This window comes from Canis aureus, chromosome 3 (assembly GCF_053574225.1).
Source record: "Canis aureus isolate CA01 chromosome 3, VMU_Caureus_v.1.0, whole genome shotgun sequence".
NCBI classification, from domain to species: Eukaryota; Metazoa; Chordata; class Mammalia; order Carnivora; family Canidae; genus Canis; species Canis aureus.
This window is the reverse complement of record NC_135613.1, coordinates 49,977,926-50,001,458: the sequence shown is the minus strand read 5'-3', so window position 1 is coordinate 50,001,458 and position 23,533 is coordinate 49,977,926. Positions and strand designations below refer to the sequence as shown.

At 44.2% G+C, this 23,533-nt stretch overlaps 1 protein-coding gene across 5 annotated transcripts in view; it reads right to left on the bottom strand.

The window, feature by feature from the left end:
- Positions 1–17,178, bottom strand: part of FBXW10B (F-box and WD repeat domain containing 10B) — a 35,819-nt gene extending 18,641 nt beyond the window's left edge. The window contains exons 1-8 of one of the 5 annotated variants that reach the window (XM_077892562.1): positions 16,447–17,178; positions 14,270–14,446; positions 13,103–13,303; positions 12,873–13,000; positions 12,029–12,151; positions 9,368–9,477; positions 7,885–8,085; positions 1,226–1,347 (exon numbers count right to left, since the gene is read on the bottom strand). In XM_077892562.1, the coding sequence (XP_077748688.1) occupies positions 1,226–1,347; positions 7,885–8,085; positions 9,368–9,477; positions 12,029–12,151; positions 12,873–13,000; positions 13,103–13,303; positions 14,270–14,446; positions 16,447–16,951 (1,567 nt within the window). In that variant the 5' untranslated portion in view covers positions 16,952–17,178. Of the gene's footprint in view, positions 1–1,225; positions 1,348–7,884; positions 8,086–9,367; positions 9,478–12,028; positions 12,152–12,872; positions 13,304–14,269; positions 14,447–16,446 lie in introns of all 5 variants that reach the window. The other 4 variants (XM_077892561.1, XM_077892559.1, XM_077892558.1 and 1 more) reach the window with 4 other exon arrangements.
- Between the last annotated feature and the right edge of the window lie 6,355 nt (positions 17,179–23,533).

The following is a 23,533-nucleotide window of genomic DNA, read 5'->3' as shown; positions in this document are numbered from 1 at the left end:
TTTTTAAAATGAATAAAAACTTAACAAGTGGGAGGTTACATTTCAGATCTCTAATCGTCTCTTTTTCCTTCTATTTTGGTAACCGAGGCAGGTGGGAGGACCCCAGGGGAAGTAGGCAGGCTGGGGTCTGGGGCTAGGATTCTATAGGATAAAGCTCATGATGCAGAAGGCCCTTGATAATTTGGCCTCAACAAACTAACTAGCCTTATGTCCAACACCACATGCTGTAGTCCAGCCATACCAAGCAAGGGGAAGTTCTAGTAATACATCATTTTTTCAACCTTCTGTGAATTTGCCTGTGCTGTGCCTTCTGCTTATAATGTTCTATATTCTCCCTCTGCCTGTAGAACTATTTATCCTCAAGGCTGCACTCAAATAGCACCCTGTCTGTGGTGCTTTCCCTGCTACTCTTATTTCTATGGTCCCTTAGAATTTCACATGTTGGGGTGCCTGGGTGGCTTAGTCAGTTAAGCATCTGCCTTTGGCTCAGGTCATGATCTCAAGGTCCTGGGATAGAGCCCAGCATCAGATTCCATGCTCAATGGGGAGTCTGCTTGTCCCTCTCCCTCTCTCTCTGCCCCTCCCCCTGCTCATGCTCTCTCAATCTCTCTTTCTCTCAAGTAAATGAAAATCTTAAAAAAAAAAAAAAAAGAATTCCATGTGTTGGTTAGGAACACATGATTTAGAGTCAGACAGCCCTGGGTTCAAGTCCCCACTCTACCACTCAGCAGCTCCAATTTGGGGCAAGTTGTTTTTCTCTCTGAATTTTAGACTCTTCATCTGTATCCATGCCATAGGCTTCCTGTGAGGGTTAAATAATCAATATGTGTAAAGCATCTATGTCAATCACAAAATTAGTATTCAATAAATGGCAGCTGTTATTATTCACATATTTATTATAGCCTCCATTGCATATTCATGTATCTATCCCCATTAAGAGATTATGAGCCTCTTGAGGAAATAAAAAGCCATATGAAAGGGCCATATTATATTCATTTTTTACCTTAGCACCTAGCAGTGTCTAATATATTGTAGGTATTCCATAAATAGTCGTTAAATGAATGGATCAATAGATACGTGGGTGGATGAATGAATGGATGGTTGGATGGATGGTTGGATGGATGGATAAAAGAATGTCTTCCTATAGAAATGAGCAAAACAAGTATTTTGACAACCCATGGATTTGGGGAAATTTCTGAGAAAGCTCAAGGAATTTCTTTCTCACCTTTCACCTGGCAATCTCTTGCTCCAGATACGAGCCTGTTCTTATATAAATCCATGCAAGTGATTGTCCCCTGGTGGCCATTGAAGATTCGTATACAAGCCCCACTTTTCAGATCCCAGAATCTGCGGAATCAGGCCAAAAAAAAATGTTTTTGAGATTTTTCTGAGGGCCCAAAGGGATCATACTGTATATGACTTCCCTTAGATCAAGATTTGTTGAAAGGCAGCAAAATTCGTGGTCAAGCTTAGAGTCAGAGGTCTGGATTTGAATCCCAGTTGCAGCTTTGGGAAAGTTACTTAATTTGAATCCCAGTGTGACTTTGGGAAAATTACTTAATTTCTGTGTAAGCTTCATTTCCTCATTGGCAGAATATAAATGATAACTATGATAGTTACACGTCATTGGGGTTTTGTGAAGAATTAAATACACAAATGTAATGATTGTCAACTAGGAGTGATTTCCACCCCTAGGGGACATTTGATAATGTCAAGACACTTGGTTGTCTCAAGTGGGAAGAGAGATGCTACTGTTATCTAGTGCGTAGAGTCCCAGGATATTGCTAAACATCCTCCAATGCTCAGGATAGCCTCCACATGAAGTACTTTACAGTCCCAAACTGAGAAACCCTGCATTAATTCATGTAACATTGGAACAATGATCAACCTGTAGAAAATGCTTAATAAGTGTTGGTTGGTATTAGGTGGAAGAGTTTCTAGAATTACCATCAGGCTTAAAATCCATGGCACTGATTCAACAGTAGGGCTGATTTTCAAATAAGAACAAAAGAACAATTTAAATTTACTTCAGTCACTTAGATCTAAAATATTTTATGTGTATTTCTAAGACATATCTAAGAGATATATAGGAACATGTATGAGTCACACCATTTTTAATAAGCAAACCTGCCTGAGGTCTTTGAACTATCACTGATACCTCCACTTCAGCCAGTTTGCTTTTGTGACAGGGCAAAGTGTAATATTAAGATATTGGGCTCTGGGATCCCTGGGAGGCACAGCGGTTTGGCGCCTGCCTTTGGCCCAGGGCGCGATCCTGGAGACCGGGATCGAATCCCATGTCGGGCTCCCGGTGCATGGAGCCTGCTTCTCCCTCTGCCTATGTCTCTGCCTCTCTCTCTCTCTCTCTCTGTGACTATCATAAATAAATAAAAATTAAAAAAAAAAGATATTGGGCTCTGAAGCCAGGTTGTCTGAGGTACAATCCCAGGTCCAACACTTACTAGCCGCATGATCTTGGATAAGTTAATGAACCACTCTATCTCAGTTTCCTCACATGGAAATTGGAGATAATAATGATAGTTACTACCTCATAGAGTTATTATGAGACTCGGCACATAATAAACAATTAATAAATGTTTCTTTTGTTTTTCTTTGAATGTGCTAAGCTTTTTCTTCCAATATTCCCAAAGGTCCTGTGGCTTTAGCTGTCTGTCAGAGCCTGCTATGCACCCACAGTGCATTTAATGATATCCCACTGGCCTGGAAAAAAGCAAGTTTTGAATTTCTGTTTCTAGCAACATGGCCAACCACGTGTTCAGGTTGTTTTTCTTAATTTGTGCAGAAAAGATATTTGATAAACACTTTTAGAGAAATAGGAATAGGGATACCTGGCTGGCTCAGTCAGAAGAGCATGTGACTCTGATCTTAGAGTGGTAAGTTCAAGCTACGTGTTGGGTACAAAGATTACTTAAATAAATAAATAAATAAATAAATAAATAAGCTTTACAAAAAATAAAGAAAAATAGGAATAGGAATAGAAGGAACTTCCTTGATTCCACAAACTTATAAACAAAGAGTCATAACAGCAAGCATTATACTAGTGAAAAAACTATAGATGTACTCCCTTCAAAAAGGAGAACAAGATAAAGATGCCTGCTCTCACTGCTTCTGCTTAACTGGAAGGTCTAGGTAAAGTCAGAAAGAAAGAAAAAGAAAAAAGTAGCATATAAGTATTAGAAAAGAAGATAATTATCGTAATTATTTCTGTTTGAAAGACTATCAGCATAGAAAAACCAAATCAGCACACATACTTTTAAAACTAATAAGAGAGGTTAGCAAGGTTACTGGATACAAGAACAATCTATAAAAAATCAGTATCATTGGTATAGAGATACCAGCAATAATCAATTTGAAAATATAAACAAAAATAAGATACTATTCACAATAGCAATAAACTTATATAAAGTTTATAGATATTAAATAATAATACACAGACTTAAAAAGAATACATAGACTTTTATAAATAAAATTTTAATATTTTTTAAAGAATTTATTTCCAAGTAATCTTTACATTGAACGTGGGGCTTTAACTCACAACCCTAAGATTTTTTTTTTTTAATTTATTTTATTTATTTATGATAGGCACACAGTGAGAGAGAGAGGCAGAGACATAGGCAGAGGGAGAAGCAGGCTCCATGCACCGGGAGCCCGACGTGGGATTCGATCCCTGGTCTCCAGGATCACGCCCTGGGCCAAAGGCAGGTGCTAAACCGCTGCGCCACCCAGGGATCCCTCACAACCCTAAGATTAAGAGTCGCCTGCTCTACTGATTGAGCCAGCCAGGGTCCCCTATAAATAAAACCTTAAAGGTCTAAGAAAGAAAAAAGAAACGAATGTGTTGACCAAATTAGTCAATAAACTCAATGCAACCACAATCAAAAGTCTAGTTTATATTTAAGTTAATGAACCTACTCTAAAAACTAAAAAAGATATATACTCTAGCTAAGTTACATTAAAAAGAAGAAAAGTAAAAAAAAAAAAAGAAGAAGAAAAGTAAAGAGTAGAACTTGCCCTACCATCATATATTATAACATTATCCTAATGCATAGTTAAAAACAAAACAAATTAAAAGCTAGAATGTTCCTGATTGACATCTCAGCAAGTTATTTTGTGGGTATCAACAAGGTTATTCTCAATTTTTACGGGAAGAATAAATCCTAGAATCGCCAACACAATACCAATGGAGGGAAACAAAGTTGGAAAACTGACACTACTTGACCTCAAGACTTACTGCAAAACTATAGTAGTCAAGATGGTGTGGTATTGGTTAAAGAACAGACAAATAGATCAATCAATGAAACTAAATAGAGAGCCCAGAAAGAAATTAGCAGAAATATAGTCAACTGGTTACAAAGATAATACAATGAAACAATAGTCGTTTTAACAAATGCTACTGCAACAACTCATAAGCAAAAAAAGTGAATGTGGGCACCGACCTAACACCCTTCACAAAAATTAACTCAAAATGGATCACAGACTTAAATGTAAAGTGTAAAACTGTAATACTCCTAAAAGATAATGTAAGAGAGAACTAGCTGACCTCGGGTATGGCAATGATTTTTTTAGATAAAACACCAAAAGCACAATCAATGAAAAGAGATAATTGATAGGCTAGACTTCATTAAAATTAAAATTTCTGCTCTGCAAATGACAATGTCAAGAAAGTGAGAAGATAAGCCACAGACTAGAAGAAAATATTTGCAAAAGGCACATCTGATCTGATAAGTACTACTATCTGAAATATACCAAGAACTCTTAAATCTTGACAATGAGAAAACAACTCTGGGATGCCTGGGTGGTCCAGCAGTTGAGCCTTTAGCTCAGGATTATGATCTCAGGGTCCTGAGATCAAGTCCCGCATTGGGCTCCCTGCAGGGAGCCTGCTTCTCCCTCTGCCTGTGTCTCTCCCTCTCTCTGTGTGTCTCTCAGGAATAAATACATAAAATCTTTAAAAAAAAAAAAGACAATAATTCTGATACTAGAATGATGGATACATGTCATTATACATTCGCCCAAATTCATAAAATGTATAGCACCAAGAGTGAACCTAAGGTAAACTGTGGATTTGGGGTGATTGTGATGTGTCAATAGATGTTCGCCAATTTTAACAAATGTCCCACTCTGGTGGGGGATGTTGGTAATGGGGAAGGCTGTGAATATAGGGGAGCACAAGGTATATGGGAAATCTCAGTATTCTCCTCTCAAATTTGCTGTGAACCTAAAACAGCTACATAGAAATTGTCTTTTTTTAAAGATGTTTTTTGATGCAAGATCAGAAAAACAAACCAATAGTCTAGAATAGAGAACTCACAGAGACACTCTCATGTATGTGTGGGGAAATTACCATGTGATAAAGAAGGTACCACAAGTCAGTGGAGGACACGTAGATTCCTTACTAAATGTTGCTGTGGGGGAAATTGCTTGCTTTATTTCAAAATAAATAAATGAAATGGAAACTCTACCTAACACCACGTACCAAGTTGGACTTGGTTAGGTTAAAGAACTTAATCTTAAATAGGTTAAAGAACTGAATGTAAAAGGTCAAACTATAAAGTTAATAGGACAAGGGGTGCCTGACTGGCTCAGTTGGAAGAATGTGCAACTCTTGATCTTGGGGTCATGAGCTCAAGCCCCACACGGGGTGTAGTGATTATTTAAATAAATAAATAAACTTTTAAAAAACTTAAAAACTCAAGTTAATAGGACAAACTATTTTTTTAAGATTTTATTTATTTATTCATGAGAGACACACAGAGAGAGAGGCAGAGGGAGAAGCAGGCTCTGTGCAGGGAGCCTGATGTGGGACTCGATCCCAGGACTCCAGGATCACACCCTGGGCCAAAGGCAGGCACTAAACCACTGAGCCACACAGGCGTCCCAGGACAAACTATTTTAAAATATCTTTGTGAACTAGGACTAGAAAGACTCATAGACAGAAGATTAAAAGTATGGATAAACTGATACATTTTATTACAGCAATATAAAGAATTTTTATTCAGCAAAGGACATTATAAACAAAGTTAATGGAGTTATGAAGGAATAGATGATATTTGCAATTTTTAAAATGACAAGGGGCTAATACAAAGAAGAAAATGTAGAACTGCAAATCAAGAAGAAAATTAGAGGAACCCCAGTAGAAAAACAGGAAAAAGATACAATCAGGCCATTTATAAAAGAGAAAGCAAACTTATTAGTAATCAAAGTATACAAATGGAAATGATTTTACACATATCCATCTGGTATTTGGATGCACATATCCAATATTTTGAAAAAAAATTAAAATCTAGATGATGCCCAGTGTTGGTAGGGAAAGAGATACAAGAGGTCTGCTAGTGAGAATATGGACCCATACAGTCACCGTGGACTCCAGTTAGTACTTGGTCAAATCAGGTAGCACCTACCCTATATCCCAGCAAGTCCATTCCTAGGTATATATACCTAAGAAATCTCATAATGTCAATAAGACAAAGATGCTCAAAGCAGCATTATTTGGAGGCAAGCTGGTGTCCTTCACTCGGGAAGCAAGCAGGTGAAACATATTGGAGTACTACATGACTAACCAGATGGTAATGGGTACATCTTTGAAACATAGGATGAGGGACGCCTGGGTGTCTCAGTGGTTGAGCATGTGCCTTCAGCTCAGGGCATGATCCCAGGGTCCTGAGATAGAGTCTCACAGGAGCCTGCTTCTCCCTCTGCCTGTGTCTCTGCCTCTCTCCCTGTATTTGGGGACAAGATCAACATTTAAACCAATGGACATCCAGTAAAGCAGATTGCCCTTCATAATGTGCATGGGCCTCATCCAATCAACTGAAGGCCTAAAGAGAACAAAAAGAACAACCTCCCCTTACTCCAACAGCGGGATTCTCCAGCAGACCACCTGCAGATTCATCTGCACCCTCAACTCTCCTGGGTCTCCACCCTGCGGGCCCACACTGTAGATTTGAGACTTTGCAGTCTCCATAATCACGTGAGACAATTTAGTATAATAAATCTCTTTATATATATATAAAGACACACATCTCACTGGTTCTCTTTCTCTGGAAACCTTAATACACACATATAAGAGTATGCCCAACCTCATTAGTAATTAAAGAAGTTATGATTAAAACCACAATAAAGATTATTTAAAGCCCATCAGATTGACATTTAATATCATTGGTCTTGAACATTTAAAAGTGTTGGTGGGATCTAGAAGAAGGGATCCTCTCATACCCTGCTGATGAGAGTGTAACTTAATGCAACCGTTTTGGAAAATAATTTAGCACTCCTACCAAGAAATTGCACTACAGGGGCACCTGGGTGGCTCAGTGGTAGAGCGTCTGCCTTTGGCTCAGGTTGTGATCTTGGGGTTCAGGGATCCAGTCCCGCATCAGGCTCCCTGCAGGAAGCCTGCTTCTCCCTCTGTCTATGTCTCTGCCTCTCTCTGTGTGTCTCTCATGAATAAATAGTAAAATCTTTAAAATATATTTATATGTGTGTGTGTGTACATTTTCAAACACTATTTTGCTCCTAAAGCATATTTCACACCCACAGAAAACTACTTTCCCCTGAGGAATCTATAAAAAGAAATACAGCCATCATCTAAGAGTGCTAGAAAAGATACGTTCTGATTCACAGCCTTCAACTAGAAAGTAGCCTGATAATAGCTATAAATCTATCTCATTCAAAGTTTAAACAGTATACAAATTATTGGTTTTTACCTGGACAAATAAAGAAGAAATATTATGGGATATTCAAGAAATCAGTATCATTTAAGGTAACTTTTCAAAAAATACGAAAAGGAAAAAGCATGCATGCTTCTTCCACAAACTGACTTTGGGCCTTGGGTAGGGTGGACCACGACTCCCTCGGACCACTCACCTGATACTCAGGTCATAACTCCCGCTTAGCAGAAAGTTCTCCTCCTCACACAAGAAGAGAGTGCGGACACTCCCAGCATGGCCTCGGAACTCGATGGGTAACTCCTTTACTTGTATGACATCTAGAAGCTGGATCTTACGGTTGGATGACACTGCCACCAAATCTCCCCCAGAATAGTGGATGACTCTGTTTCGGTCCCACCTGAGTTGCCAGGGAAAAAGATGATCCATGAAAGAAGAGTTAGTGTCCTTCCAAGAACTCCCTTAGGACGGTGGCTGTCACCCTCAGCGATAATATAATGGAAAGTTCAAGGCCTTCTGACAAGGGATATAGCAGAAGGCACATCCTTGGCTGACCCCTACCTCATACTATACCAAAAAGCCATTTTAGGTTGAAACCTAAAGACAAGAGGTCCCTGAGTGGCTCAGTCAGTTAAGCATCTGCCTTTGGCTCAAGTCATGATCCCAGGGTCCTGGGATGGAGCCCTGCATCCGGCTCAGGGAGTCTGCTTCTCTCTCTCCTCCTCCCCCTGCTTATGTTCTCTCTCTCTCTCTCTCACTCTCTCAAGTAAATGAATAAAATCTTTCAAAAAAACTAAAAACAGACAAAACCATGAAAAAATCTGCTAGTGTATGATAAATCCCCAAGAGAACAGAATATGCATCATTTCCCAAACTTATTTGACCATGGGAAGCCCTATACCAACTGCATATCCCACTGTTTCTTTTGTTGTTGTTTCTCTTAACCAATATCCAATGAGCACATATCAGGTTCCAAGTCCTGTGCTAACACAGGAAACACAAAGATGAATTAGATGTGGATCTTGCCTACAATGAGCTTGTAGTCCAGTAAAACAGGGTAAGTTAAATTAATTTTCCAATCATAAGACTTTCAGCAAGTAGATAAAATATGAGCGAGATGACCAAATCATTTATAGTCCAAACTGAGACTTTGTTATTGTGAAAGGGGACACTATTATTAATAACCCCAGGACCACAGAGTAAAGCGGGATTTTTTTAAGATTTTATTTATTTATTCATGAGAGACACAGAGAAAGAGGCAGAGACACAGGCAGAGGGAGAAGCAGGCTCCCTGCAGGGAACCTGATATGGGACTCGATCCCAGAACCCTGGGATCATGACCTGAGCCAAAGGCAGACACTTAATGAATTGAGCAACCTAGGCACCCCAAAACAATGAAAATATTTCAAAAAAAGCAATGCTATCATGCACATGACTTGTGTGAATGACCACTGATCAGTACACCAAAAATTATAACAGGAGAGCATCCTCCGCCCACTGCGAAGAATGGTGCAAACATCCAGCATCTATGCTCCGGAGGGATCTCATGTTCATGGTGGGCCAGAGCTTGATGTGATGAAGGACTGCCTTCCCAAGTGAACAGGGGTCATGGGAATCCTAAAGACACCGTTGTGGATGATTCAAGGGTCCCTGAAGACCTGGATTCTGACCCCGGTACCTACGTGTCAGAGAGAATGCGGATATTATAAGTCCCACAGAAGATATTTCTCTCTTCCATCTGGACCTGCTGAGTTTCCTGGTTCTGGTATGCGGCCCACAGGTTGTAGTCATTCTAACAAGGGAACACTCGGAGTCAAAGCACAGTGGCAACTTTACCGGGCCCCAAATATGCACCCCCTAAGGTCTTCCCCGGCAAGGACAAAAGGGCCCAAGGATTCTTCCTCTTTGGGCTGTGGCTCCTCATGGGAGGGACCCATGAGCAAGCACTACAGTAATCCACAGTGAGTCAAGGTTCCTGACTCATCCTTCATCTCCTTGTAATTTCCGTGTGTTCTGATTCCAAGGTCACTGATCACTCAACTTTTCCAAAAATGAGCTCCCAAAGGGTAATGCTCGTGAAATAAAATCACAGGTGCCCCCTGACAAGCTATGTTGCAGAAGTCGGGGTTTTGTGGTTATGCTGCATACGCCTGACAGTACAAAGTGTGCTGGTGGGAACTCAAGCAGTATGTGAAATCACAGCCACACACTCTATGCGTTCATGCCTGGAAGTCTGCGCACATAGGCAAGCTTGATTTCTCCTTTCTCCAGGATCACGGCCCGGCTGCAGGCAGCGCTAAACCGCTGCCTGTGCCCCTGGGGCTGCCCAGTCCTTCCTTTTTAAAAGCTCCTTCCTTCCTTCCTCTCTCCTTCCCCCTCCCTCCCTCCCTCCCTCCCTTTCTTCCCTCCGTCCCTCTCTCCCTCCATGGCACACTCTGAGCCACTATGGCATGCCAGACATGCTAAATTCTGGCATAGATGACTCTACCAGACTCTCAGCTTCACTCCTCTTTCCAGCCATACTCTTCACCCTCAAATAGCAGGAAATGACAACCATGATAGCAGGAAACTGAAAATCAGGGTGAATTTATCATGAAACCAAAGAAGACCACAGCATCACGTTTGGATCTGGGAACATCTCTTCAAGGTCTCCTTCCCACCTAGACTTCTCAATGCCTATAGACTCTTCCTGGGGATGCCCATTTTTCTCAGCTCAATCTCCTTCTTGATCTCTAACCAAGTAGTGTTGTTCACCTAAAAGCCTCTCCCCAGAATCTGTCAACCAACCTCCCCTCCCATGTCCAAGTAGCTCTGATATCCTGCCTTGAATTAATCAAGACTTCCTTGACTTCTCACGGCCTGGGCTGGAATCCCTTGGCTCTTGTTCATCAGCTAAGCTTTGAAAGCCTAGAAGCTCCATGGTGGAGTCATTGGGAGCAGAAACACCTGATTCCAATCCCAGCTCTGCCACTGACCAGCTAGGAGACCCTTGGCAAGTTCTGGAACATCACAGCCTTCATTTCCACATCCATAAACTGAGAGCAAGGGTATCTCCTTGATCTACAGTGAAGATCAAGTGAATGATGTATACGAAGCCCTTGGCACCACACCTGGCACACTGGTCAAGCTCAGTGCCCATGGCAATCACCACCCCTCAGAAGCACTCACCTATGCCTTTCCCTAGCAGACCTAATTGTCTTGCTCCCTCATGTGTTCTCATCTGTTTCTCTCTCTTTTATTAAATTAGAACATTTCTAAAATATCAAACACTGCCCAGGTAGTCCTTTTTGGTTGGGCAATTACTAGCTATGTCACCTAAAGAAGAAGGGTGTTAGTTTTCTTATACTTAGAGCAACAAGCTCAGAAAGAGCAAGTCAGTGTGTATCTCTGTCACTCTATCTGGGAGACCTGAAACTCTCTGTGCCTCAGTCTCTTCATCTGTAAAATAGGTAAAGAGACCAACTCAAAGACAAAAAACAATTGCAAGTCAAATGAAGTCCACCAACGTTTTTCTCTTTGGCCCACATAGATTTTTTTAAAATGCTCTTAATTAGTTGCCAGCATTTAAGGAAAATGAGAGACGTCACAAGATAACTCAGATTTCTAACCTCTGTTTAAAGTTCAGATGGCTAAGGAGGTTGAGGACCACAGTCTCTTATGGCAATTATCAGCCGGAGCTGAATAGCAACCAGCCCCTTCAGGTGGAGAGAGAACTCTCCAGCTAATCCCGCTCTGTCACACCTGTTCACACCACCAACCTCCCCTCATTCATGTGACCTGTCTCGTCTCTACAGATATATGAACTAGATGGTCTCTCTGGTCCCTTCTATCTCTCAAATTCTAACTCCTACTACACAGCTTCCCTATGAGAAGCTAGAGTCTGGCCACCCCTCATTAAGTATCCTTTTTTGTCCACTGGATAGATTTCAGAACAGAAGGCCTCTGAGTAGAGAATTGGGGGCAGGAATATGACGGTTTTAGGAATGACCGCCATGTCTGGAAAAACTGTATATAGAGCTCAGAGTCTTTTATCTGCTCTTCATCGTTGCCTGAGATTTCCTGGGGGGGTCTATGGTTAAGACTCCCAGCTATTACTGACATCCACTCATTTAACAGATGAGGAATTTAAGGCTGAAGGAGAGGAAGTCACTCGCTTGAGGACACACACCACAGGACTCTGGTCTTCCTTAGGGAACGTTGCCTCCCATCCCCTAAATCCATGCACTACATCCTATATCCTCCCACTTTCTCTACCTTCATGTGACTGCTGAGTCTGGACTCCAGCACAACTAATGAGAACAGGACACTCACAGTGACTTGCCCCAGATGCCACTGCAACCCACCTTGGTTCTCAGTTTCCATTTCTGATTTTTCACACGTATGCACTTCCCATCATCGGTCATTTTAGGAACTGGGATAAAAAGCTTGTTGGCATAATTGGGATCGATTCCCGTTGTGTAGGATCCCTGAGGAAAAAAATAAACATAGAATGGTTGTCTTGGCCCCTACTCTCCAAGAGGAGGGGGAAATCTAATGCTTGGCAAGATCTGAAGGGTGGGTAAACTCTGGCGAAGGAAGGCCTAGGCCTGGCCCGTTAGGCCATTAGTGCGCACAGATTGGCGTAAGGTGGATAAGGAATACCAAACACCTGGAGGGACACCGGTGAGAAATGGCCGCAGTTCTCCGCTTCCCAGAGTATGGCCCACCTCATAACGCCTGCCTCTTCTTGTCTTCTGATATCTGTCTCTGCTGGGAAAAATTCAAGCTACCAAGGACCCATGATTCAGGTTAAGGCTTCAGGCAGGAAACAGAAGTAAAACTGCCAGAGCTAGACACTATCCAGGAGAATTGCATTTTAACCTAAGAATATACTTAGTGGTCTTCGAAACATCTGCAAACCATATGGGGAAAACAACCCCCTGCTCTGTGAGGTTTCAGAAAGGCTCTGCCTCTCTCTTCCTGAGAGGTTTCTATACATGCTGTCCCTGCTGGATGCACTGGCAATGGGGTGATTAGTGGGGAGTCCAGACACAAAGGAGGTGACTACGGAAGCCTACAAAGCAGCAAATGTGGAGCAGGAGACCGAACAAGGCTCTACGAAATAGACCAGAAAGGCCCACAGTCAGGCCAACCTCAACACAGAAATGAGGCTGGTGTCCAGAGCGACCTTCCCCAGACAGGAAGTACCTGCAAGAAGGCAATATGGTTCTGAATGAAAGTATGCATCGACAAATCCATCTTGACTTGCTGAGCGAGGGCGGCCCAGTGCTGGCTCACAGAAGTGCACCTGTTCAGGCTGTTTTTATCCAGCATACCTGGGGAAAACAAAACAAAACAAAACGAAACAAAAAACCTGGACCTGGGAACCTCCCAACTGAGCTGTGATGAGCAGCATCTCAAGAAATAGCCCAGCGTACTTAGAATATATTTGGAGAGGTGGATGGGCAGGTAACGGATGAAGTCTCGGTATTTGCTGACTCCAGAAGACAGGTCTTTGACGACATCCAAGTCAACCAACAGATCCGAGGGGGTGCTTTCTGCCTTGGACATGCCCACTTTTCTGGAAAACAGCTTATTCATCTCGGAAATACACTGGAGTGAACTCTTCCGTTGTCCTTCTAGAGGAAAGCCAGAGAGGGGTTTGGATGAGATTGTCTCTATGGTAACTCCAGGCCAAAAGAAGCTCTCAGCAAACCCTCTCCCGGGAAATGAAGCTCATCGGAATTCACCCTCAGACCACTGGATTTCTGTCATCTCTTCTGCCAAACTGGAAATAACAATCTCCCCACCAAATACACGAGGACTTTTCAGCCTTCCCAGTTCAAGGAGATGCCGGTAGAATCAAAGCCCCGCTCAGGTGAGATGGCCTTTTGCCTAGAAGTTCCTTAAACTATCCCAAGGAAAAAATGTGAACAATTTTGTAAAGGGAGCAATGAATGAAATGATTCGGTCAAGTGTTGATAACTATTGAAGTTGAGTGATGGTTATGTGGGGTGGTTATCAGACGGTCTTATCTGTTTAAGAGATCTGGAAGTTTCCAGATAAAAAGTGCTTCGTGTTTCTTGTAATTATGTCATGCAGAGCTCTCACTTCACAAACCAACTTAGGAGAGCCTTGAGGTTGGGTTCCAGCTCCCCACTGCTTTTGTTTCCTCCTTAAGACTGAATCCAATGCTGCTGCAAACAATAGTCACCGGTAGGCTAACTTCTAGAGGTGTCCACCTCACCAAAGGTCAGGGGCCAGATGAGGGATGGTGGCCCTGGGGCAGAAGGAGACTCCAAGGGAAACCCTTTGATAGCTTCCTTTCTGAGCTCTATTTTCAGATGTCTCTCAGAGACACCAGGATGGAGAAGCGAAAACATGGCCTTTAGGGTTGTCATGACTGCCTTCAATCCTTGCTTCTTCCCTACTTGATGTGGGATTCAATGACGTAACAACTCCTGGTGCCCAACTCTTGGTGCCCAGTGAATGTTCAATTCCCAAATCTCCCACCCCCAGATGCCACTGCCCTAGCCGGCTGCTCCAACTCCATCAGGACTTCCCGAGCTCGTGTCTATTAACTTTCTTGCTACAAGCTGACTTACCAGTATTAGACGCTTCACCCTCTGTGTTCTCAAACAAATTTTCTTTCCCTAAAGTTCTGGACAAAGGGAAGGAGGTATTCCTGGTGCTGGCTGCCCAGAAAACACCTGAGGTCTCAGTCTGCGGGTTGTAGTCTTTCTCAGGGAAGAAAAACAAATCACTGGTGTCTTGATTGAGGCCTGAAAAGCAAAGGGCCAGGACAAGGTTGTTCTTTAAGAGGGGGTGTGGAGGAAAGGAGGTGAGATAAACTTTTATTTCTACTTGCTTCTCTTTGATCTACGTGAAATGGACCGGGCCAGTTATGTCTGGTTTTTACCGAGGGGCAGGGGGGACTCCGAGTTTCTATGCAAAAATTGCCAAAACTCTTGTTAGGTTTTGCCAGCCCATCTACAATGCAAATTATCTCAGAGCCCCATATAAAGGAGAAGAGGGCTGTGGGCAGGAGCTGAAAGTGGGACAATTTTTCTGCAGTGCCTGCTTAATTTTCTTCAACAATATCAGTAACCGCCCTCGAGTCAAATTAGAAAAAGAATTTAAGATTTTATTTATTTATTCATGAAACACACAGAGAGAGAGAGAGAGAGAGAGAGAGAGAGAGGCAGAGGGAGAAGCAGGCTCCAGACAGGGAACCCGATGTGGGACTCGATCCTGGGACTCTGGGATCATGACCTGAGCCGAAGGCAGAGGCTCAACCACTGAGCCACCCAGGTGCCCCTCAAATTAGAAAATGTAACTTAAGAAACATGCTCCCCTAGGAAAGAGGGAAGCTTGTTTCAATCACTAACTGGGCTCCCACAACTCCAGTCCAAGTGCCTGACCCCTATGGTGGGTGGTGAAAGCCTTCCAGGGGGAAACCACAGAATGCTGTGTGTGTACAAGCCAGGCCTTCTGGAGTCTTCCGGCTCCTGGAGGGAGCAGCAAGCCGTAGGACACGTTCCGTTGGGGAGACCTGGTTTCCAAGCCCCCTCCTGCATGACCCAGGCCGCACCACTCAAAGTTCAGTGTCCCTGAACTTTGGCTTCCTTATCTACAAAATTAAGGAGCTGGACTGGTGGATCTCTGATCTAATTTGCAGGATGCTCTGATTTTTCTTTTTTCACCAACTCCAATCTAGATTTTTATTCTTTTACTTCCCTAACCCACCAAAGAAATCACATGGGATCTCAGTGTCCTCTGGGTTATCTAGCTTTGAAATTCTTTTGGATGCTAATAGTCTACAAATATGACCACAAAACAGGTCTCTGGACATTTAGAAAATCCCCACCTTCAAGAGCTCAACACTGAGATGCTGAGACTCCTCCATCTGATGGCTCCTCTCAGCCTTCTCCCACCCCACCCCCCACCAATCCTGGGCTGGATCCCCCCCTTTAATCTCTTGCCTCTTTGCTGGTTTCTTTTGCTTTCCCCATCCAGGTGGTTAAACATTTCTAAGACACTCTCACCCACACCCTAGACCAATGGCTCTCAAGGTGAGGTCCCCAGACCAGCAGCAGCAAACTAGGAACTTTTTAGAAACGCAAATCTCACGTCCACCACTGAGCTGCTGAATCGGGAGTACTGGGGGAGGGTCCCAGCCCCGGGCTTTCAAAAGGCTTCCCAGAGAATGTGATGCAAGCTAAAGTTTGAGAAGGCCTGCCCTGCCCTTATGAGGCCCCTTTGCTGTCTCCAGCCTCAGACAGACCCCTCTGCCAGGTTGGAATTTATGCACCAGAAGGAAGATGGTGGAACAAATGGGCAAAAGCCCTAAACTTTGACCTCTTGGCCTGGCTTCTGTGCAGTGCAAACTGAAGGGCAAAAGAATTCAGAAGCCATCCCCTTCGGTCCCTACCGAACCCAGTCTAAACCCTAAGCCAGTAATGCAGGAACCACACCACACCAGAAAGCAGTAGAGGTGCCGACCAGCCGTACGTGGGCCTAAGTCCATTTTCAGTGCCTGACCGTTACAAGTTCTATGCCTCCTTCTGCGTTTGCATGTTATACTTTTCTAGAAGGAAGTCACGTTCAGTGATTTCTCCTTTGGGAAACAGGACCGCATGTCGGGATGTCAGGCTGAGGAACTCTATCCTGCATTCTGGAAAATCCCCATCTACCTAAGCTTGTCCACACCTCTGGTCCCTATGCGGCCTGGCTTCCCAGTCTTCGGAGGGCCCCTCCGGTCTCCACCCGTGGCCTTGTTTACCTGAGACGTTGTTCCTCTCTCTCAGAAACAGGACTCTGATGACATTGGCAGCAGTGAGCAATAACTTGGGGTCGCACATTTGCAGCAGCAAGAGCGTGTAATTTGCCTTGGTCCGGTGGGTGCTTTTCCCAAACCAGTACAGGATCTCCCTCATCTTCTGTTCTACCGTTTTGTCCAACATCTGGTTCAGGGAAGACTTGACGATTTTCCCCTCCTTCCTGCTGAGGTTGATCCGGGAGCGGCTGTAGATGAAATCCTTCCCCTGCGTGGTCTGCAAGATAGTCTGAAAATAGTGCAACAGATACAAGCTATCCAGCTGCTTCAGGATGCTAACTAGAAACCGCTTCTGGGGCACCTCTCCGATCCTTTGGAACCACTCTTTGGTAGAGAAGATCTTCCAAGCCAAGACGCATGTTTCACACTTCTGGCACACGGGGACAGAACTGTCCCCCTTCTCACAACGAAAGTAGGGGGCATTCCTGAGCCTTGAGTCCAGGTTTTCCATGATCCTGAGATGACCAGCTCATTTTATCCTTGCCTGTTGTCAACCCTACCAAACACCAGAGGGTACAGGAGAAGCTGATACATATCCCAGTTGAGCCTTTTCTATTATAAACATTTCCCAGAGGAAAGGTAAACCTGTTGGATGGAAAGCTTCTCTCTCCCAGAAACTGCCGGTCGAAGTCTGGCTTTTTGTACTGACCTCCTAGGAAACATGGCTTTACCGTAAGTCTCCTAAACCGGGCACTGCCTAGGAGGAGGCAGTTGCTGTATATTCTGAAAGAGCTGGTCATCTCATTTCTAGAACAACCAGAGGAGTGTTAGTCAAATTGAAGGAATACAGGCACTCCTTTTAAAGGAAAAAAAAAATACATATATCATGTGGAGCTTCGATTGTTATTAATGACTTCTAAATATTCATGGATATAAAACTGGATGCAGGGGCACCTGGGGGGCTCAGTGGTTGAGCATCTGCTCAAGTCGTGATCCCCCGGTCCTGGGATGGAGTCCCACATCGAGTTCCCCACAGGGAGCCTGCTTCTCCCTCTGCCTGTGTCTCTGCCTTTCTCTGTGTCTCTCATGAATAAATAAATAGTTTTTTTTTAATTGGATGTAAACTTCCTACATGTATAGCTGTTTGGTTATGAGGCAGCTATCCCAATGATCTTGAATATGTTTATATTCGTTTTCTAAACCCATCGATGAACTGAAAATGCAGATGTTTAATATGAATGTAAGTTGTTTCACTGCTTCAGGATGCTAACCAGAAACCTCTGCTGGGAAGCACTCCTTCATGGGAAAAATTTCACACAGCCTCAATGCCTTACACGAGGATGTGTGTCTGGGTGGCAGACACAATCAAGGGGGTCACCGCTTGGGGTGCATTAAATTGAACACAAACCCAAAGAAGTGATTGAAAGTAAAGAACTTTTGATTGCTTGGCACAAGCAAGGAGACGGGAGATAGCTCTCAAAACACTGTCTGTCTGTGGGATTAGTGCAAGAAGCTTTCATTCAGTATAATAGGGGGCAGGGGCAAGGAGTTTGCATACATATTAAGGAATTTATATGTATTCTATTTTTTAGGCGTCTTGGTTCAATTGCTCATGCCTAGCATGTCCACAGGCTCGTGCATGCATTACATCCAAAAAATGGCAGAAAATTCTGCCCTTGGGTGGAGATCTTAGTATCGTAATGAGCTAAAGGTAAGTTCACAAGTGGGGAGACAGGTGCAGGGGCAGGGGTAGGGTTGGATCTGTGCAGATCCTTAGCTCCAAGCTGGCTCAAACTGGCTCCTGTAGGAGCATCAGGAGAAATACCTAGCTAGCTGCTCTCAGGTGAAACACCCAGCTTGGCAGCTCACTGACAGGAAACGCTGGTTCTGCAAAACACAACGCATTCCTTCCTCGGCTGTTGGGCTCTTGTCCGTTCCCCCTCTTCCTTCTGCTGCTAGCTTTCAGCCCTCTGATTTCAGTACCTTGGGGTTGCATCCCAGCCAACAGTACAGCCGAGTGAAGAAGAGAGAGCGGTCTGGGCCCAGACTCCTGGGTTTGGACGCCAGCCCAGCTGCTTACTAGCTCTGTGTGCACAAGCACAGTACTTAACCCCCTGTGCCTCAGTCTGCTCATCTGTAAAACAGACAACAAGAGTTCCTACCTCAGAGTCTTTTTTTTTTTTTTTGAGGATTAAATGAGATAATATACACAAAGCACTTAAAAGACTGTCTGTTAATATTCAGCCCTCCCTAACTGCTAACTACTGTCCTGTTGTTGTCATTGGGATCATTGTTCTGGGCAGCCAAGTAAGCAAAGCGTGCTACATACAATCTTTACACGAGTGCATGTGCATACAGTGAGGTGCATGTGAAGAAATGCATGTGTCTGTGCATGTTTTTAAAAGAATAATTTCAAAGGGGCACGTGGGAGGAGGCTCAGTCGGTTAAGCATCTGGACTCTTGATTTCAGCTCAGGTCATGATCTCAGGGTTGTGAGATTGAGCCCCCCATTGGGCTCCGTGATCAGCGTGGAGCCTGCTCAAGATTTTCTCTCTCCCTCTCCCTCGGCCCCTCCCCTACTTTCTCCTCTCCCTCTCTAAAAAAAAAAAAAAAAAAAAAAAATACAGCTACCTTCTAGGATTAGATCAGATATGAGACCAGTCATCACTGCTCTTGTTCTTATCATTATTTCCCTAGGTTAAGCCAAAATGTTTGCAATAACTGAGCATTTCTGGTGCCCACGCCTGGAGCCCTGGCACAGTTAGAGAAAGGGATTGAATATCATTGCCCAGCTTGGTGTCAATGGCAGTCACACGCAAGGGTTGGGGTTAGGGACAGGAATCAGGCTGGGGAAGAGATCTGTACCAACAGCTCAGCCTCTTCTGTCTGAATTAGTATCTGGAGAAAAGGTGAAAAGTGGATTAACATCTAAACGACCAATTGGGAAGGCCAGACACAGGATGATGGTCAGGAGGAAAGAGCACCCAGACACAGAGCACAGAGACCTGGGGTGTACAAGCAGGAGACACACTACCCCCCAGACCTGCTACAAACTGGAAGTAGCTTGGTTTTAAAGATCCAACTATATTAGGATTTTAATCTGTGAGGCTGATGAACATCGAGGACGTTTTAGGGGCACCTAGGTGGCTGAGGTTGAGCATCCACTTTCAGCTCAGGTTGTGATCCCAGGGTCCTGGGATTGAGCCCCACATTAAGCTCCCTGCCCAGTGGGAAATCTGCTTTTTCCTCTCCCTCTGCCTGCTGCTCCCCCGCTCGTTCTCTCTCTCTCTCTCTCTCTCTCTCTCTCATAAATAAATAAAATCTTTTTTTTTTAATCCACCCAACTCAGTGTTTATTCCATGCTGAAGGCCATCTGTGGCCCAGTGGCAGAGCGCAAACCTGGGAGTCAGAAGGGACTGGCTGGAACCCCACAGCTGTTCCTTACTAGCTGTGTGATCTTGAACAAGCAACTCAAGCCTCTCTGAGTCCCCATTTTCTTATCTGCAGAAGACACATAATCCCCACCCTTGCAGGGTGTTGTTCTATGAGGACTAGATTAATTGAAGTAGGTAAGCATGGAAGTTACTTCTGCTGCCTCTCCATTCCACTCACCACCCTGACACAGATACACACACATACACACAAATGCACACACAGCATCTTACCTGGCGCACGCAGGGAAGATGAAGCCATTTAGGATCTGGTGTTCCTTTAGAAAGTGCTCTCGGTGGAGGGCAGGACAGGGTGACCAGATGGGATAAGCCAATGGTGGGGAACTGGTGCCAGTGTACCCAAAAAGGGAAGGCAGACAAGTAGGTCTCATCAGAGTTAAGACCCAAGAGAGGAAAACATTTCTCAATGGAAGTCTTTGGGGCTGAGAAGTACACCTGGAGATTTCTCGAATATCCAGGCTACCAACAGCCTGGAGCTTTCATGCTTTTTTTTTTTTTTTTTAATGTTTATTTATTTATTTATTTGTGAGAGACACACTGAGAGAGAGGCAGAGACACAGGCAGAGGGAGAAACAGGCTCCATGCAGGGAGTCCGATGTGGGACTCGATCCCCAGACCCCAGGATCATGCCCTGGGCTGAAGGCAGCACTAAACCACTGAGCCACCCAGGTGTCCCAAGCCTGAAGGTTTGATGCCAGTCCCCTGGCTGTCCTTTCTGCCCTGTGTTATTCTGTTTTGTTCCCAATTCTGATTAAATCGTCTTCCCATACGGCCCCAATCTCTACTTCTTTTTTCCCACCCTCTCGTTCGTTTTGGAGAACCCCAGAAAGCACGGCTGCCCAGCTCCACCCAGCTCTGCTGCCCGTCTCTAACTTTGCACCTGAGGTTCTACTGTTCGTGTGCACAGCCACCTGCCCTGGCTCAGCCAGCAGGAAGTCAGGAAAGCCCTCAGGTGCCCGAGTAGTAGGCTGTGTGTGGGATGAAACCAGGCTGGGCTACAGCCAGTTACATGCCTCTGAACGATTCACTTGCCACTCTCGGCCTGCTCTTCCTCTGTAAAATGGAGATTGTACCTCTGTCTGGCTCACAGTGAGTGTCAGGGTCAGATGAATGGATGTATTTGAAGGGCCCCGTATGGGGCACCTGGGTGGCTCAGTGGTTGAGCATCTGCCTTCCACTCAGGTTGTGATCCAGGGGTCCTCCCTGCAGGGAGCCTACTTCTCCCTCTGCCTGTGTCTCTGCCTCTCTCTGTGTGTCTCTCATGAATAAATAAAAACTTTAATTTAAAAAAAAAAACTGCTTATACTAAAGCTCACAGACACTTGTTACCAGTAGTTGAAGAGTGGAAAGGGTTAAGGAGAAGCGATAGATGTAAACCAGTTGTTCTCAAACATACTTGTGCTCCAGAATCCCCTTGAGGCCTTATTAAAACAGATTGCTAGGCCCAGCCCCCAGAATTCCGGATTCCTAAACCCAGCCTGGGAGCCCAGGAATTTACATTTCTATTAACCTTCTGGATGGTGCTGAGGCTGTTGGTGGGAAAACCACATTTTAGAAGCACCAATATAAGCTATGCTTGTGTTTCAAAATCAGTGAACAGAACTTCATTTTAAAAATAAACACAGGGGGATCCCCAGGTGGCTCAGCAGTTTAGAACCTGCCTTTGGCCCGGGGTATGATCCTGGGGTCCTGGGATCAAGTCCCACGTCAAGCTCCCTGCATGGAGCCTGCATCTCCCTCTGCCTGTGTTTCTGCCTCTCTCTCTCTCTCTCTCTCATAAATAAATAAAATATTTTAAAAAATAATCTAAGCTTTTTGTGGCTCAATGGTTGAGCATCTGCCTTTGGCTCAGGTCATGATCCCGGGGTCCTGGGATGGAGTCCCACATCGGGCTCCCCGCAGGGAGTCTGCTTCTCCCTCTGCCTGTGTCTCTGCCTCTCTCTGTGCATCTCTGATGATAGATAGATAGATAGATAGATAGATAGATAGATAGATTCTTTTTAAAATAAAAATAAACTATGCTATAGTAGTTTTGCAATCTTTTTAAAAAGATTTATTTGTAAGTAATCTCTACATCCAATGTGGGGCTCGAACTCACAACCCAGACATCAAGAGTCCCTTGTTCTACCGACTGAGCCAGTCAGGCGACCCCGGTTTATAGTCTTTTAATGGGTTCTAGCTATACATTTGTCTTTGATGAACACATGATATGTTGGTTAAGGGTACCAAAGTGATCACTGGTGTTTTATGAATAAAGAAGGGCCAGGTTTTAGGGCTGGCTGCACTCTGAAAGACTCATGGAGAGTCCGATGTTTTACAGATGGAGAAAACGAGGCCCCAGATGGTTGAGACAGCTAAATATCACTGGTAGAATGCCCAAGTTGAAGAAGAGAGTGACCAGTAATACATTCCAGTGGACAGAGGACGTAGTGGTCTGGGGCAATGGTGAACACTGACTTCCCTGAACTGGGACCAAGAAACCCTACAGTCCTAGTGGCTCATTCGAGGAACAGATCAAGGACAGCAGACATGGAGACAAAATGAGAAAAAGAATAAAAAGAGTCATCTCCATCTGACAGCCTTGCTCCTTACCCTGCCCACTGCAAGGATCCTGGCCCTGACCAGCACTGGCTGTGGCTACTGCGATCAGCACAGAGTTTGCTTGGCAAAAAGCAAAAAGAAGGCTGAATTGAAGAATTGGTGAGAACCATCAAATGAACAATACTGTCAAATGGAAACATGTGGCTGTTTAAGAGTAAGAAAAATTTCTAACAAGCAGACTCCATACCTTTTGGGTTATTGTTCCATTAAAGCAACTCATAGTACAGATAAGTTGGTCGCACAGACCAGGCCTCTTAGTCTTCCCCGAGAGAGCTGGACAAAACAGACCAGGAGCCCACCTGTGAGCAGAGTTCTGCTCCCAGGACTCTGGGCTGCTGGACACTTTGCCACAGCACCTGCTCACCCTCCCGACTGGCCCGGGGTCCTACCCATACTTCCAGCAGCCACAGCCAGAGCCCCAAGGTAGAGGCTAGCAACCAGACACGCGAAACCCATCACCCTGCCTTAACATCACTGCATAAAGCCTGGAGCATCCTGTGGGAAAATAAACATCAAACATCAAGCTTGAAACTGCCTGAATGGAAGATGGGGCCAGGATGCAGGGAAGACGGCATGGGAGATATGGCTAGAACAGAAGAAAGGATGACAAGGGTTTTTACAGAAACTTCTGGAAGCATGTTATCATTTGAAAAGGCTGAGAACACTGAATCGTGATAGCTCAAAGCATCTCAGATAGATCAAGGGGTTCATTGAAGTTTGTAGTAGTTTAGTAGGATCTTTGGAAAATTATTTTTATATGAGTTTTTTATATATAAACACACACACTTTTCCTCCCAAGGAATCAGGGTCACTACATTAATTAATCTGGGGGGAAAGTCATTAATTTAGGGGAAAGGACTTTGACCTCAAATGCCTGATCACAGCTATCCTGACCCTCAGTCTTTGTTAGATGACCTGTTTGCCCTCTTCTTTTCCAGTACCTGGCCTCCCCTCTCCAGGGAGACTGGATTTACTCAAGTCTGTAGAATAAGCCAGAAATGAAGATAAAGACGAAGCATGTCCCAACAAAGACTGGACGA